Source organism: Bactrocera latifrons, unplaced genomic scaffold, assembly GCF_001853355.1.
Source record: "Bactrocera latifrons isolate USDA-ARS-PBARC rearing strain unplaced genomic scaffold, ASM185335v1 scaffold_74, whole genome shotgun sequence".
Taxonomy (NCBI): Eukaryota; Metazoa; Arthropoda; class Insecta; order Diptera; family Tephritidae; genus Bactrocera; species Bactrocera latifrons.
In genome coordinates, this window is record NW_017537423.1 from 403244 (window position 1) to 416149 (window position 12906).

The 12906-nt window shown below is 32.2% G+C and overlaps 1 protein-coding gene across 5 annotated transcripts in view; it reads left to right on the forward strand.

Annotated features, from left to right (window-relative positions):
• The first annotated feature begins 753 nt into the window (after window positions 1-753).
• Window positions 754-12906, forward strand: part of LOC108976275 (phosphorylase b kinase gamma catalytic chain, skeletal muscle/heart isoform) — a 32108-nt gene continuing 19955 nt past the window's right edge. For 2 of the 5 annotated variants that reach the window (XM_018945255.1, XM_018945256.1), the window contains exon 1: window positions 2508-2602. In XM_018945255.1, the coding sequence (XP_018800800.1) occupies window positions 2508-2602 (95 nt within the window). Of the gene's footprint in view, window positions 1113-2118; window positions 2603-12906 lie in introns of those variants that run through there. The other 3 variants (XM_018945252.1, XM_018945253.1, XM_018945254.1) reach the window with 3 other exon arrangements.

Here is a 12906-nt window from a genome sequence, read left to right on the forward strand (position 1 = left end):
GATGACATCGACGACAACACTGATAACCCTCACCATCCCAACGGGGACTGATAATCGTTACAACAACAACAACATTAAAGCCGAGTTGATAACAGCGCCCCAGTCGTACTAATACGGCTGTGTAAACTGACGTTGAGCAACACTAAAAGCTTCGTGAAGATCGGGAAGGACCTCTCCGAGCCGTTCGATACCAACCGAGGGTTAAAGCAAGCCGACTTAGATGAGCCTGGTGGTGAATGATGGCATGACGAAATAGCTCTTGGTTTTATATCGGGTATACCGAAATTAATTTGGGATTTTTAGTTGCAGTTCTGTAGTGTAGGGCGGAAATTACAATAGAATCGCGATTTCATATAATTTTGAATTTTTAATCTTTGGCATGAAATTCAATAGGTTTTTATTTAAAAAATCCGAGTTTTGATTTAAATATTGTAAATATTTACGTATGCTAGGCAAAGAAAAGTAAAGATTAATGAATTTTGCCTACGTTGCCAACTATATTGGCAGGTAAGGAGTAGTCAACTGCTGGTAAGAAAATACCGAAAATCGTAAAAAAAAAATTAATAAAATATTAGCTCAAGGTCCAATATTAAAAAAAAACAGAGAACGTTAGTTATTTATTTTTAAATATCTATAAAGTGTATAGAAATCTTTATAAATACACATTTTCTGTAATTGGCAACCACGAACATGTGCACAAAAGAGAACGTCAAATAGTTTTCACATTTATCATCCGCATTTCTTCAATTTTATTTGTAAATTTTTATTTTTTACGACAATTGCTTTTGCATATAAAAATTTTTTCCTTGCTCATCGGAATGTTGCTCTTCGACCATTTGTGAACGAATCAACGCATAAGACACGCCGTGGAGCAGCTCAACGCAAGCGCGAGTGTGCATCGTTGATATATTGTGTGTTTAAATAAAAACGAAGTGTCAGTGGATAAAGAAGCAACAGTGGAAACAGCGCGAAACGCAGCGTCGGCAAAAGTATTTGACTGAAATCGCATCAAATTTATAAATAAATTGCTATTTCGCAAATGTTAATTATTTACCGACGCAAAGAAAACTTGCTATATAATTTGTGAACAAACTTTGTAGTAAATTGTAGTGGTAAGAAATCGCTATTGAAATATAACTAGTGCAATGTGGCAGATATGTGTCGGGAGGCATGGCAAGAGGACAAAAACGTTGAATGTGCTATAACCTTTTTTGACATTGAACGGCAGAAACGGCAACAGCAAGAAAAAGAAAAGAAGTAGGAATAAGCTTTGTGCAGATCAGTGGCGGTGGCTATAATAGAACAAGCGTAGTAAATTGTAGGAAACAAAAAGTTGGTTAAATATCTCAGTAGACGACAGCCAGACGGACGAACAATAAAATTGAAAAACAAAACACGTATTGTACATGGAAATATAGGGAAGCGGCATCTTAGTTATTTCTAACCAAAAGTTCATTTTATCTATGAAAAAAAAGCCTTGTGTACACAACTAAGCAGACCTCTTTCTAAAAATAAAGACATGAGGGCACTAAATAATTAGACTTTAACTATGTGTTCAATTCCCACGACAGCCGGTTCTACGCACGGGAATTGACTCGGATTTTATCCGACCAAGGGATGTTTTTCCGGCGATCTAACCACGTTTGGATCGGTTATAAAAGACTTTAACTATCTCAATTATTTTGACATCAAGTTTTAATAATATACAATAGTTAGTAAGGAGAAAACAAGATATGAATGGAAAATTTTTATGTAGTGAGCGTTGCTAGCAGTTGCAAATGCCTTCCTCAGTTGAATGCAATACATATCTGTATACGTTTTTGTTCGCGTCTTGTCGTGCGTGCGATCTATATACTTACATACATATGTACCTGCGAAATTTGAATGAAAATTCACATACGCATACCAAAAGTTTTGTGTTGTTGTGTACTCGCGTAAAATTCTAACAAGTAGCCAAAAAGATATAAAAATATAAAGCAACGCATGACCGAACAACAAATTTAAAGTATAAGGCAAGGTATCACACTATGCAAACCTCGCGAAGTGCAGTGTAGTGAAAAAAACATTTTTCATTATTATCTATTATTTTGTTTGCTAAAATTATATTAAATATTGTAGCATAAGGAATCATTAATATTTAGAATACAAACGCTACGTCGAAAGCTGCTGATAAATAAGTAATAAATAACGCGTGAAAAACAGCAAAATCAAAAACGTCATTAATTAACAAATAATCATATCGGTGGCTAAAACGTTGTACCCCGCTATATAACCACCCAAATCAGCTCCTTTGCATATTACGTGGTCATCTATAAGTTACCTAAAAAGCGACTAATGGCGTTAAGTTACTAATTGAATCGTGCTCTGATTGTTAGTATCGAAGTGTAGTTTACACTCTTCTCCAACCCCAATTTGCTTTTGGATTAAATAGCTTAAATTGACTGTGCGCTGCGCATTGATTTTTCTTTGCATTTTTGAATTTGACCGTCAAAATTCCACCAGAACCAATGGCTAAGGACGAGGAAGAGGATGATGTTTTGCCCGATAAGGATGCGGCTAAGGGCTTTTATGCAAAATATGAACCTAAAGAGATATTGGGAAGGTAAGACAATATTTTGTTATTTAGTATGTATATGTAAATCGAAAGTCGCTAAATTATTTGATTAATGTTTTTTCGCACATAACTTGTAAGAGGACTGTCAATAGGACTAGTTAGCAAAATAAACATTTTAATACCATAAATATTTACAAAATACAATAAGTATGTGTAAATACCATATACTCAAACTTATATCTAAACTATTGAATGTAGATATGTATGTCTGTATGTTTATATGAACATACTCATGGAAGGATAAAGACCTACCACCACCTCTTTATGCATATATTGAAAGTTTGGATTAAGAAATATAATATATGCAACAAATAATTGCTTTGTTTCGTAACAAATCAGTACTAGACTGTTAAAAAAAAATCCCATATGTTCATATGTATGTACATGCACATTACATTGTGTCACTTGGGTTGCACGGGTTGCTGTCAGTTTGATTTGGTATAAAGTAGAAAAAATTAAAATTTGTTAATTAACGATATTACGTTATATACACATGTAAGAGAACGTATAAAATGCAATTGTCAACATTTAGCTTGTCATATAAGGAATTCTATGGGCGTTATTGCCCATACATTGCTATATATGCATACTTTCAGGTGTTCTTTAATCTACCACAATTATACAATAAATTAGCAATGTATAACTCTTTGCACAGTTACATAGATAAAAAAGCCTAACATATACTAATGGGTTTCCAAGTGCCAAATTTAAAGTAGTTGAGTTAAAATTTCTTAACCGTATCTAAAAGCATTTAAATTATGTCAATAGATACGTACATACATATATTCATTAATAAATGCACGAATCTACCTTGCTTTTTTATGTATTTCCCGGATAGCTTTGAAGTGCTTCTTCCTTATTTCCTTGTTCATTATTTTCATTTGAAATGCGTCTTCTTTATGTCTCCTTTATTTTTTGAATATAATCAGTTTTTATAGAACAACTCTTGAGTAGTCTGCTTATAAATATTAGAAGGTCGAAGCCATTTTGTGTCTTACATACTTATGTATGTGTGATTTATAGTATACATATTTGTACATACATATGTATGGTATACACATGCGAATAACCTCTTTCTACAAAATATACCATTTGTGGTAAAAATTTTTATTTCTAGTATTTTCAAAAACATGTGTTAATGAATTATGTATAAAAATAAAGTTCTTCCTTATTTCAATTTAAAATTTGTATCACATTTATAGTCGTATTATATCTTCAGAATAGTTAATTCTGGTAAAATAAACTGTTGTCTTGTTTTGGGCGCTTACGATTTTAAGCGTGAATTAAGAAAATTAGCTGCTTTCGAATAAAACACAAATGACATGGAAACAATAAGTAAATATTTAAATAATAGACTAAAAAATACATAACTGCTTTATAATCAGTTTAGAATGAAGTACATACATATGTACATAGGTATATTTCTAATAGAAATAAAGAAATAAAAATCTCATTAGCAGAAAACTTAATAAAATCACCTAAAAATAAATATTCCATAATTTTTGGTGGCAATTTTCATTTTACTTTAATTTATAAGTAATGAGCGGAATACTACCAACAATTCTACATTACAACAATTACCTCTACAATAAAAAAAAATCTATTAATGTTTAAAAATAAACGCACGCAGTAATTAGTGCTGTAGTAATATAAATCGCGTCAGAATTCGCCACATTGCACAAATAATCAATACATTTCAATAGAAAAGGGGGCTTACATGTAGGCACACGTAAGCAAACCAGTCACAGCCAACCAACCAGCTACACCGCCAAAGCAGAGCACCAGCACTGCTGCAATAAACAATGAACGGCATGAAATAACAGTATATACAGCGTTCAAAGTAGGGAGGTGTGTCTCATACCGCCAATATGACGGCAAAAAAAAAAAGAAATAATATTAAAATAAATAAATTCCTGTAAATTGCAAACCGAACTGTTGAGGGCAGTGTAAATATATGCACTGTCTCTTATACACATCTAGATGTGTATAAGAGACAGGTATATACAGCGTTCAAAGTAGGGAGGTGTGTCTCATACCGCCAATATGACGGCAAAAAAAAAAAGAAATAATATTAAAATAAATAAATTCCTGTAAATTGCAAACCGAACTGTTGAGGGCAGTGTAAATATATGCAAATGCATATATCGTATATGCAATTGTAGCGAAGAGGGGTGTGAGCTGTTGTAGCTTGCAATTATGTAGTTCACCTGCTCACGAACCGGTTGATCATTGCATGAGCACATTGGCATTTGCGAAAAAAATGCCACGTGATAGCGAAAAACAGGCGAGATCACACGCCAATTACACACACACGTGCATACATACATATATATATGTATATACCAGAAATACAGACTTTTGTATTAATCCAAAAATAGAAACACCTACATACATATATACATACATAAGTATATGTGTGTCTATATACATGTACTTGCGTTTTGTGTAAATACCTACATATGTTTGTGTTTGTCAGCAACGAGCCCCTTTTTCCCGCATACGTGCTTGCTTAGAGCAATGTATATCATTCAACAGCTGTTCAGACTGTTATGGTGGGGGGTTGACAGGGGCATAGTGATTTCGACTGTACATTTCGCTATATATAGCATACATTTTGTTTCAAGCAAACACCAAAGTCACATAGCTGCCAGAGCATAGCTACACATAGTAAAACATGCCCAAAGAATAAAAAAAATAATTAAAAAAAGAGATGAATATAAAAAAATAAAACAACAAACAAACGCTTCGAACTTGTTTCATAAGCCAAGCATTTATTGGCAAGCGCCTAAGCAGCGGGAGCGGACAGCAACAGCGACAGTTAACTGTGAGTACCGGCCCCTCTATTTAAATCGATGTGGTCGAGTGTTGGTTAAGACGAGCGTAGTGCCTTCACAGCTTTTTACGCACTTGTTTATGTGTGTGTGTATTGTGCTTCACACTGTCACGGTGCTTTGCAAACTGCAATGACAAGCGTAAAGAACGTACAGGCCCTTTAGCTTTTAGAAAGAAAATTTTAATAATACATTTTTGTCTTATAAAATGCCATAATATTTGAAAATAATTAAATTTTTTTCTAAGTTAATTTTATAAAAAAATTGCGGAAAAATACATTTTCGACCTTTGACTGCGAGTAAGTCCGGAAGTCTTTTATTTAAAGCTCACATTATCAGTAAGGATCGCCGAGACTGAGCTCGTTCTGAAACGATAGATACATTCACCATTTCAAATATATGCATATGTCTCGTTAGATGTTTTTTTCATTTTGCAATGTCATGTACCTCAATAAGGTTTTAGAAAATATTAAGAAAATAGGAATATTGATGGTATTTAGTGGTAGAATTCGAGATACCCAGCTGTAAGTCTGTAAATATACAATATACAATGTTTACAGACTTACAGCTGGGTACTTACAGTAATGACTGGACTACGTCAGTTATAACGAGGTCGGGCCACTATAGCATATAGCTGCCACACAAACTGTTAGATCAAAATCAAGACCCTATATGGAAAGAATTGTATTTGACGAGATGTCGGGTATATATTATTGTCCAAAGCAATGTCACTTTTTTCCAACTATTTATAACATAGACCCGACGTTTCATGTGAATATTTGCATTACCGATTTGACTCTATTAAAATTTAAAAATAATCACCCTAATGCATATTTGTCACAAATATATAAAAATAGACAGACAGCAACGAACAGCAGCGACAAATACTGATTGCACGTGCGATCAGCAATCGACGCTGTGACATTAAACGAAAAATTGTCTGCTATCGTCGCAGTTCAAAAACTCGCTTCGAGTGATCGCTCTACCACACAAGCGTAATTTATTAAGTTGAGGATACATACACATAATATTAATGTAAAATGTACGTAGAGCTATCAAGCGGTCAAACCTATCCCTACATTCTATTTATGTATATGTTTTTGAAAAATCTATATCATTTTATAAAACGTCAAATGTCATCCGCACGCTAGAAATTTTGCGTCGACGCTAATCTGTGCTCGCAAGCCTTTCTGCTATCAATTTGTTTATATGCATCTGTATATAAATATATAGACTCATGTGTATACATTTGTTTTGACCATTCATGAATTTATTTTGATATACTCGTACTATATTCTATGCCTCCATAACTATATACATACATATGTATATATGTATATATGTATGTTATATATTTATGATTTATTTCTCATTTGTGTTTTCATTATTTAATTTTTTTTTTATTATATTCTACTTAAGCATATTTAGATAAGACAGGTTTCTGTCTGGTTTTATCTAAATACTATCAGCTCTTATAGGTCGTGAGGCATTTTTCCTATGAAAAAAGTTGTATTTTTATGCCATTAATTTTTGATAAATTGATTGACTGCTAATTTAAATAGTGCATATATACATATATCATATTCATATGAAAAATCAATTTTTATTAGCGATTAGTTGCGTTAAATTTTTTTGTACCGCAGATAAATATATTTTATTTTTGCTATTCAGTTCTATTGCTCAATTTTAGAACGGCTGAATCATTATACTTTCGCATTTTAGCGTGCCTTTTATTTTACCAGTTTTTATTTTCGCTGTATTTACTTCTTTTTATCGTAGTTTTTGCTTTGAGCATGAAGTACATTCAAATAAAATTAACGTTTTCGTGTGATTTTGGCATTGAGAAAATAAGGTTTGCTTAATTTCGCGTTTTAGTTTTAGTTTTATTTTTTCATTTTCATTTTTATTTATTTTTTTTATATAATATGCCAAACTGGTCACATGCCATAGTGGAATTTTTGAGAGAGAAACGAAGAAGTATAGGTAATGATTCATGTTCGCGAATAAACTCTACATGAATAACCTTTTTGCTGACTTTTATTTAATTTCTTTAAACAATTTTTTATTTGCATGTTTTGCCAAAGCTTGCGTATACACCTTTCTATTTATTTTCATTATAAAGTTTTGTTTTTTAAATACTTTATAACGATTTTTAAAATAAATTTTTCATGTATATACTGTTTGCTAATATATATAAAACTACTTTTAATGTTTTTAAAATAACAAAAAAATAATTATCTTAAAATGTTTGATGTTTAAATAATATAAATATAAAAATAATTTTAGATTTCTATATTCACTATTCACTATTAATATGCATTTTAAAATTTTAAATATATTGAAAACATTTTTCATTAAGTTATATTATTTCAAAATCTCAAATTAGTGTATTTAGTAATCTTAAAAACATACAAAATTTTCACATAACTCTACTTCAGCGCCATCTATTGGCATTTTGAAACCTTAACGCCACAAATCTATAAAATCAATTGATTTCACCACACATTCCGTCAATTTATATTCACAGATATGCACGTGACTTGAAAACAAATTCATACATATATTGCATTAATAATATTCCAGTTTTAAAGAATTTTGAAACTTTTAAAACTAAATTAATGTTTTTATTAAATCCAATTTTTTTTATCATTAATCGACACCACTTTTGTATACTTAAATTGGTCAATAAATAATATTTTTTTTATTCTTTTTACTTCCGAAATTTAAAATTTTTTAATTTAATGTTTTTTTTCAAAATTTAATTTTTTCCAACTTTATGTATTATTTTTTTATAACTTTCCACTTCCAAAGGTACTATTATTCTTTTTATATGTACATATATTGAGTTTTTCCTTTAGCTATTGCAATAATTGACATTGTTCAATTGCAATGACTCGAGAGGCTCGTCCCTCGCCAATTCGATTGAATAATTGCCTTTGACGTCATTGGAGAAAAACGGGGGAAAAAACGCTTTTAAGTTTATTTAAATAAGGGAATGAAACAGACGTAAATGTTTATAGAAAAGCAAAAGTAATTAGTATGTATGAACATTAAGGCGGGTCAAATAAAGCGATCATATTCTGAAAATTTGGTTGATAGACACCTCTAAGAAAGGTTATGTAATTCTGAGCCCTAAAAAACATATATACATACCTACTCTATGTCCCCCTATCTCTCCCAATAAAGATCAATTGTTATATTCTCAGGCTTGCTCTGAGATTTTACTGCTTTTTGTGCTAATCTTTTGCTCGCCTCCATAACTAACTAACTCGGCACACAACAATTTTTGTGGCGATATTTTGTTACTGTAAGTCTCCTGGTCTTTTTCGTTGGGGCTGTTTTTTACGTGGCCCTGTGGAGGGGATGTTTCGTCTTCTCACTTTAGCTCGCGGTCAAAGACCGGAAGTGGTGAGCTGCTTGAGCCATATGTAAAGCTATTGTTTCTGGCCACTCTCAATTGAAAGGCGATCAGCGAACTTTCCTCATTTGCGTGAACTACTACACATGACTCCATTTTCTCAGAATGGACGAAAACACCCCAGCTGTGAAAGTATTTGAGGCAGTACTCGCCGGGGGAATCTGAGCAAAAGGAAGACCTCCACTCCGTTGGAGGGACCAGGTGGAGAAAGAACTGGCTTCGCTTGGAATCTCCAATTGGCGCCACCTTGCGAAAAGAAGAAGAAACTGGCGCGCTGTTGTTAACTCGGCTATAACGTCGTATGCGGTTTCAACGCCGGTAAAGAAGAGAAAAATTGCTGGTCGTTTTTTTCATCACCGCATCTTTTAATTGTTCCCTAATAAGCCAGTGTTCCGAACAAATTTGGTGTAATCTGAATAAATCGTGACTGATTATTCAATCCATAGTACAATTGAAGCATTGCTTGCCATCTAGCAAAATTATAACCTAAAAATGCATATAAGTGAAAAGATAATTTAATAGCGACGTCGAATTATTTTTTTCCTCTGCACTTTCTTATTCAATCCTTTGCAAATACCCAACCGTTAACGAACCTTTCACAAAGTTCGAAACACCTGTAGCTTTCGATGCACTGTTTTATGTTTCTTTCGCCGAAAATGTGGACATTTTAAGCGCTATTTCCGCTCTTTGGCGCAAAAGTCAAAAACCTTTGCACAAACGCAGTCAAACTAAAATTAATTATTAATAAATAATTGCAATAAATTCAGCGCAGTATGATTGAGGGGGAAAGGTTTCAACAAAAAATTACAACAACTACAAATAAAACACATATACACTTGTAAATGTAATGTACCACATTTGTTGGCCTTTAATTATCCGATACGAAAGAGAATAGCTCAATAACATAAACAAATAATACAATAACAACAACCACAACGTCTAAATAAAGAAAATACAAGACAATTAAAGTGCAATTCAACAAATCGAAATTTGCTGTTGACGCCGTGGGAAGCCGCTCGAATGTGTGCTCACGTTGCAATGGGATCGGCAACGTGCCGTCGGCCAGCGGTCGCCAAGGCAAGTCGAGCCACCGCTGTTGTAGGACAATGTGCCACTTGCTGCAGCTGTGTCATAAACAATGCTGCACAACGGCAGTGTGGTTGTTGTAAAGTGTCAAGGAACTTTGACAGTTGGTAAAATATCTTGCTTTCGTGTATGCATGGGGTATGACTGCGTTTTTGTTTTTAGTCAGCATTTTGACGCTTCTTGCCTGTGCAGTTGTTTATCACTACACTGTTTATGACTTTTTAAATTTTTTGTTATCCACTCTTGTTGTGCAGAATTGTGTAAAGGTAAATGAATTTTGTTTCGATTTCAATGTAATGATATTTAATACTACAGCAGTTATATAAATATGTACAAAATTATGCCGTTGCTTGGTTGATTGCGTTATTTTGATATATTTTTTTAATTTTTTNCCCTATCCTTGCTGTGGTGTGCTGATTTGGTGTGGTTGTTGTTTTTTTGTTTTTTGGTTAGTTCGCGCCCGCTCTTTCCAGTTACATATGTATGTTTTTTCTTTTATTTTATTTCGCGCCCGTAATCTTTTTTTATAGTTGTTACTGTTTTACACCGTAATTTATTTTTTATTTTATTTTATATTTGCTTATTATTTTTGCATTTGTTATAGTTAATGTAACTAAAAATATTATTACGCATCGCGAATGATTCGTAAACCCTTTGGCATTTCCGCAGCAGTGCTGAATTGACAATTTCGTTATGTTTTCTTTAATTTCAACTTTTCGAGTTCTTAGAGAATAATAATTTGAGCCAATTTTAAAATTTTTCTTTTTACATGCATTTTCTACCATTTATTATTTCTTTTATTAACTTTTATAGATATACATATATGTATGTATGTATATATATAATGAATGAACGTATGTATGTACTTACATACATATGTATATAATTTGCTTGTTTTTTAAATTTTTTCTCATTCTTTTTGTGTTGAAGTGATGATTAATTCTGTTTAAGTAAATATTAAAAGCAATTACTTACATACACATGTACAAATACATACATATACATAGGTGGCCAATATTGTTGACATTAATACAATTTACGAGATTCAGCAGTTTCTAAGTGCACTTGTTTCTTTGAAATGTTTTAATTTTCATATCGTATGTTTTATTTTGATTAATCATTATTGTGAAATCTTTGCTGATGGAAATCTCATATATAACGTTAATTTAAAAATTGTTGCCTATAATTAGGCGCTGAGACTAATTTTATTTGAGTGTGCTTTACTTTTCAATTGCCAGAGTTGTTTTCTTACTACTACTTACCGATCCAAAAAGGTCTAGAAATAAAATCCGAGTAAATTTCGGTAGGTAAACGGTTGTTGGAAATTGAGAGCAATTTGCTTGGAATGTTAAATTCGTTTTTAGGTGAGAGAAGTCTTTTTTACATTTATTGATTCATATGATGGCTCCAAGGAAAGAGTTCTGACGTTAAGCATCGGCGTTATCCAAAAGAGATGCCATTTTTTTTTTTGGTAAGGCATTGTGGCGCTTACTCTTACCCTCGAAGGTATTTAATATTGGATAGTCGAAACAGTATGTCCCAGTTTTTAATCATTGCCTTTAGCATTCATTCATTAGTTAGTTAATTATTATTAAATATTTGTTTTTTTTTTTTTGTACGTGTCGTTATTTGCTGGGATAATTCATTCCACAAGATATATGTATGTATATGTTTGTATATGCCTTCTTGAAATTAGTACTAACTTCGAGCAAATATAAAATACTTGAGCGACCGTGATGCGCACTAATTTTAAATTAGAAACGCAAGTTATGTGTCCACATGCATACATATGTAGTTACGAGTGCATATATGTACATATGGATGTATATACATAGGTACTTACGTACTAGCTGACAAAAGTTGAACCCAAAGTAGAGAGATGAGAAAAAATAAAAATAGCCTCATACATAGATGTGAACAATGTATACAATGTATATGTGTGTGTGTCTAATGCACATAGAAAAAAAAGTGATGAACTATTGCGTAAGTTAATTGTGATGGCGAAAAAAGGAAGAGCATAATAATAATCAAAATAAATTAATCAAATCATAGCAGACACACGTATAATTTGTACAAGAATGATATAAATATATATAAATATTTTATAAATACATATGAATGAATAACGGTGGCGAGTGCTTAAGAAATTCGGCTGTCAAAACCGGTGTTGGCTGCCGGTCTCTGCCACAGATGACACATTTATAAATAGATACTTGCTTGTATATTCATATGTATATGTATAGTATGTACATATATGTATTTATTATATGCATGCGTATGTATGTTTGTATACAAGCCTCTGTCTCCATTAGACTTTTGTCAAGCATTTTTGTGAAGTTTAATAAATTTGAACTTTTTGACTAAAGTCAAACACATACAAATATAGTTATGTGTACATGCACACATGCGTATGTATTTGCCTCTTAGTGCCAAGAAGTGCAAAACCAATAAAGATTGAGCATAATTAAATTAAAATGAAGCCTTTTGTTTATTTATATATTTTTTGTGCGAAATCAGGGTCATTTCGCAAACAAAAAAAGAAAAAGAAAACTAATTGATTCATTTAGAAAAAAATTATGTCCCGCTTAATGGTAGACATACAGTGGAAACAAAAAAGGAAAGTAAATAGGAATGTGCATACATGCATATACATATGTACATGAGTTGTGTGTGCACGTGAATAATAAACATGTACAAAAATTTCATACAAGTAAATATATATTATATATAAGATATATAGGTAAATAGAAAAGCGTTCGAACGAAAATAATCTCGTTTGTTGTCACACGCTTTCGAAATGTAGAGCGTTCACTGTAATGTACATACATACATGTTTACTCACCTATACAACTATGTGTATGTGTAGTAAATGTATAGTAAAGCCTCTCTTTATTTCTGCATTTTATTGGTTTAAAGCTGAAAGGCTCGCGTATTTTTTCTTAATAAAAAATATATAT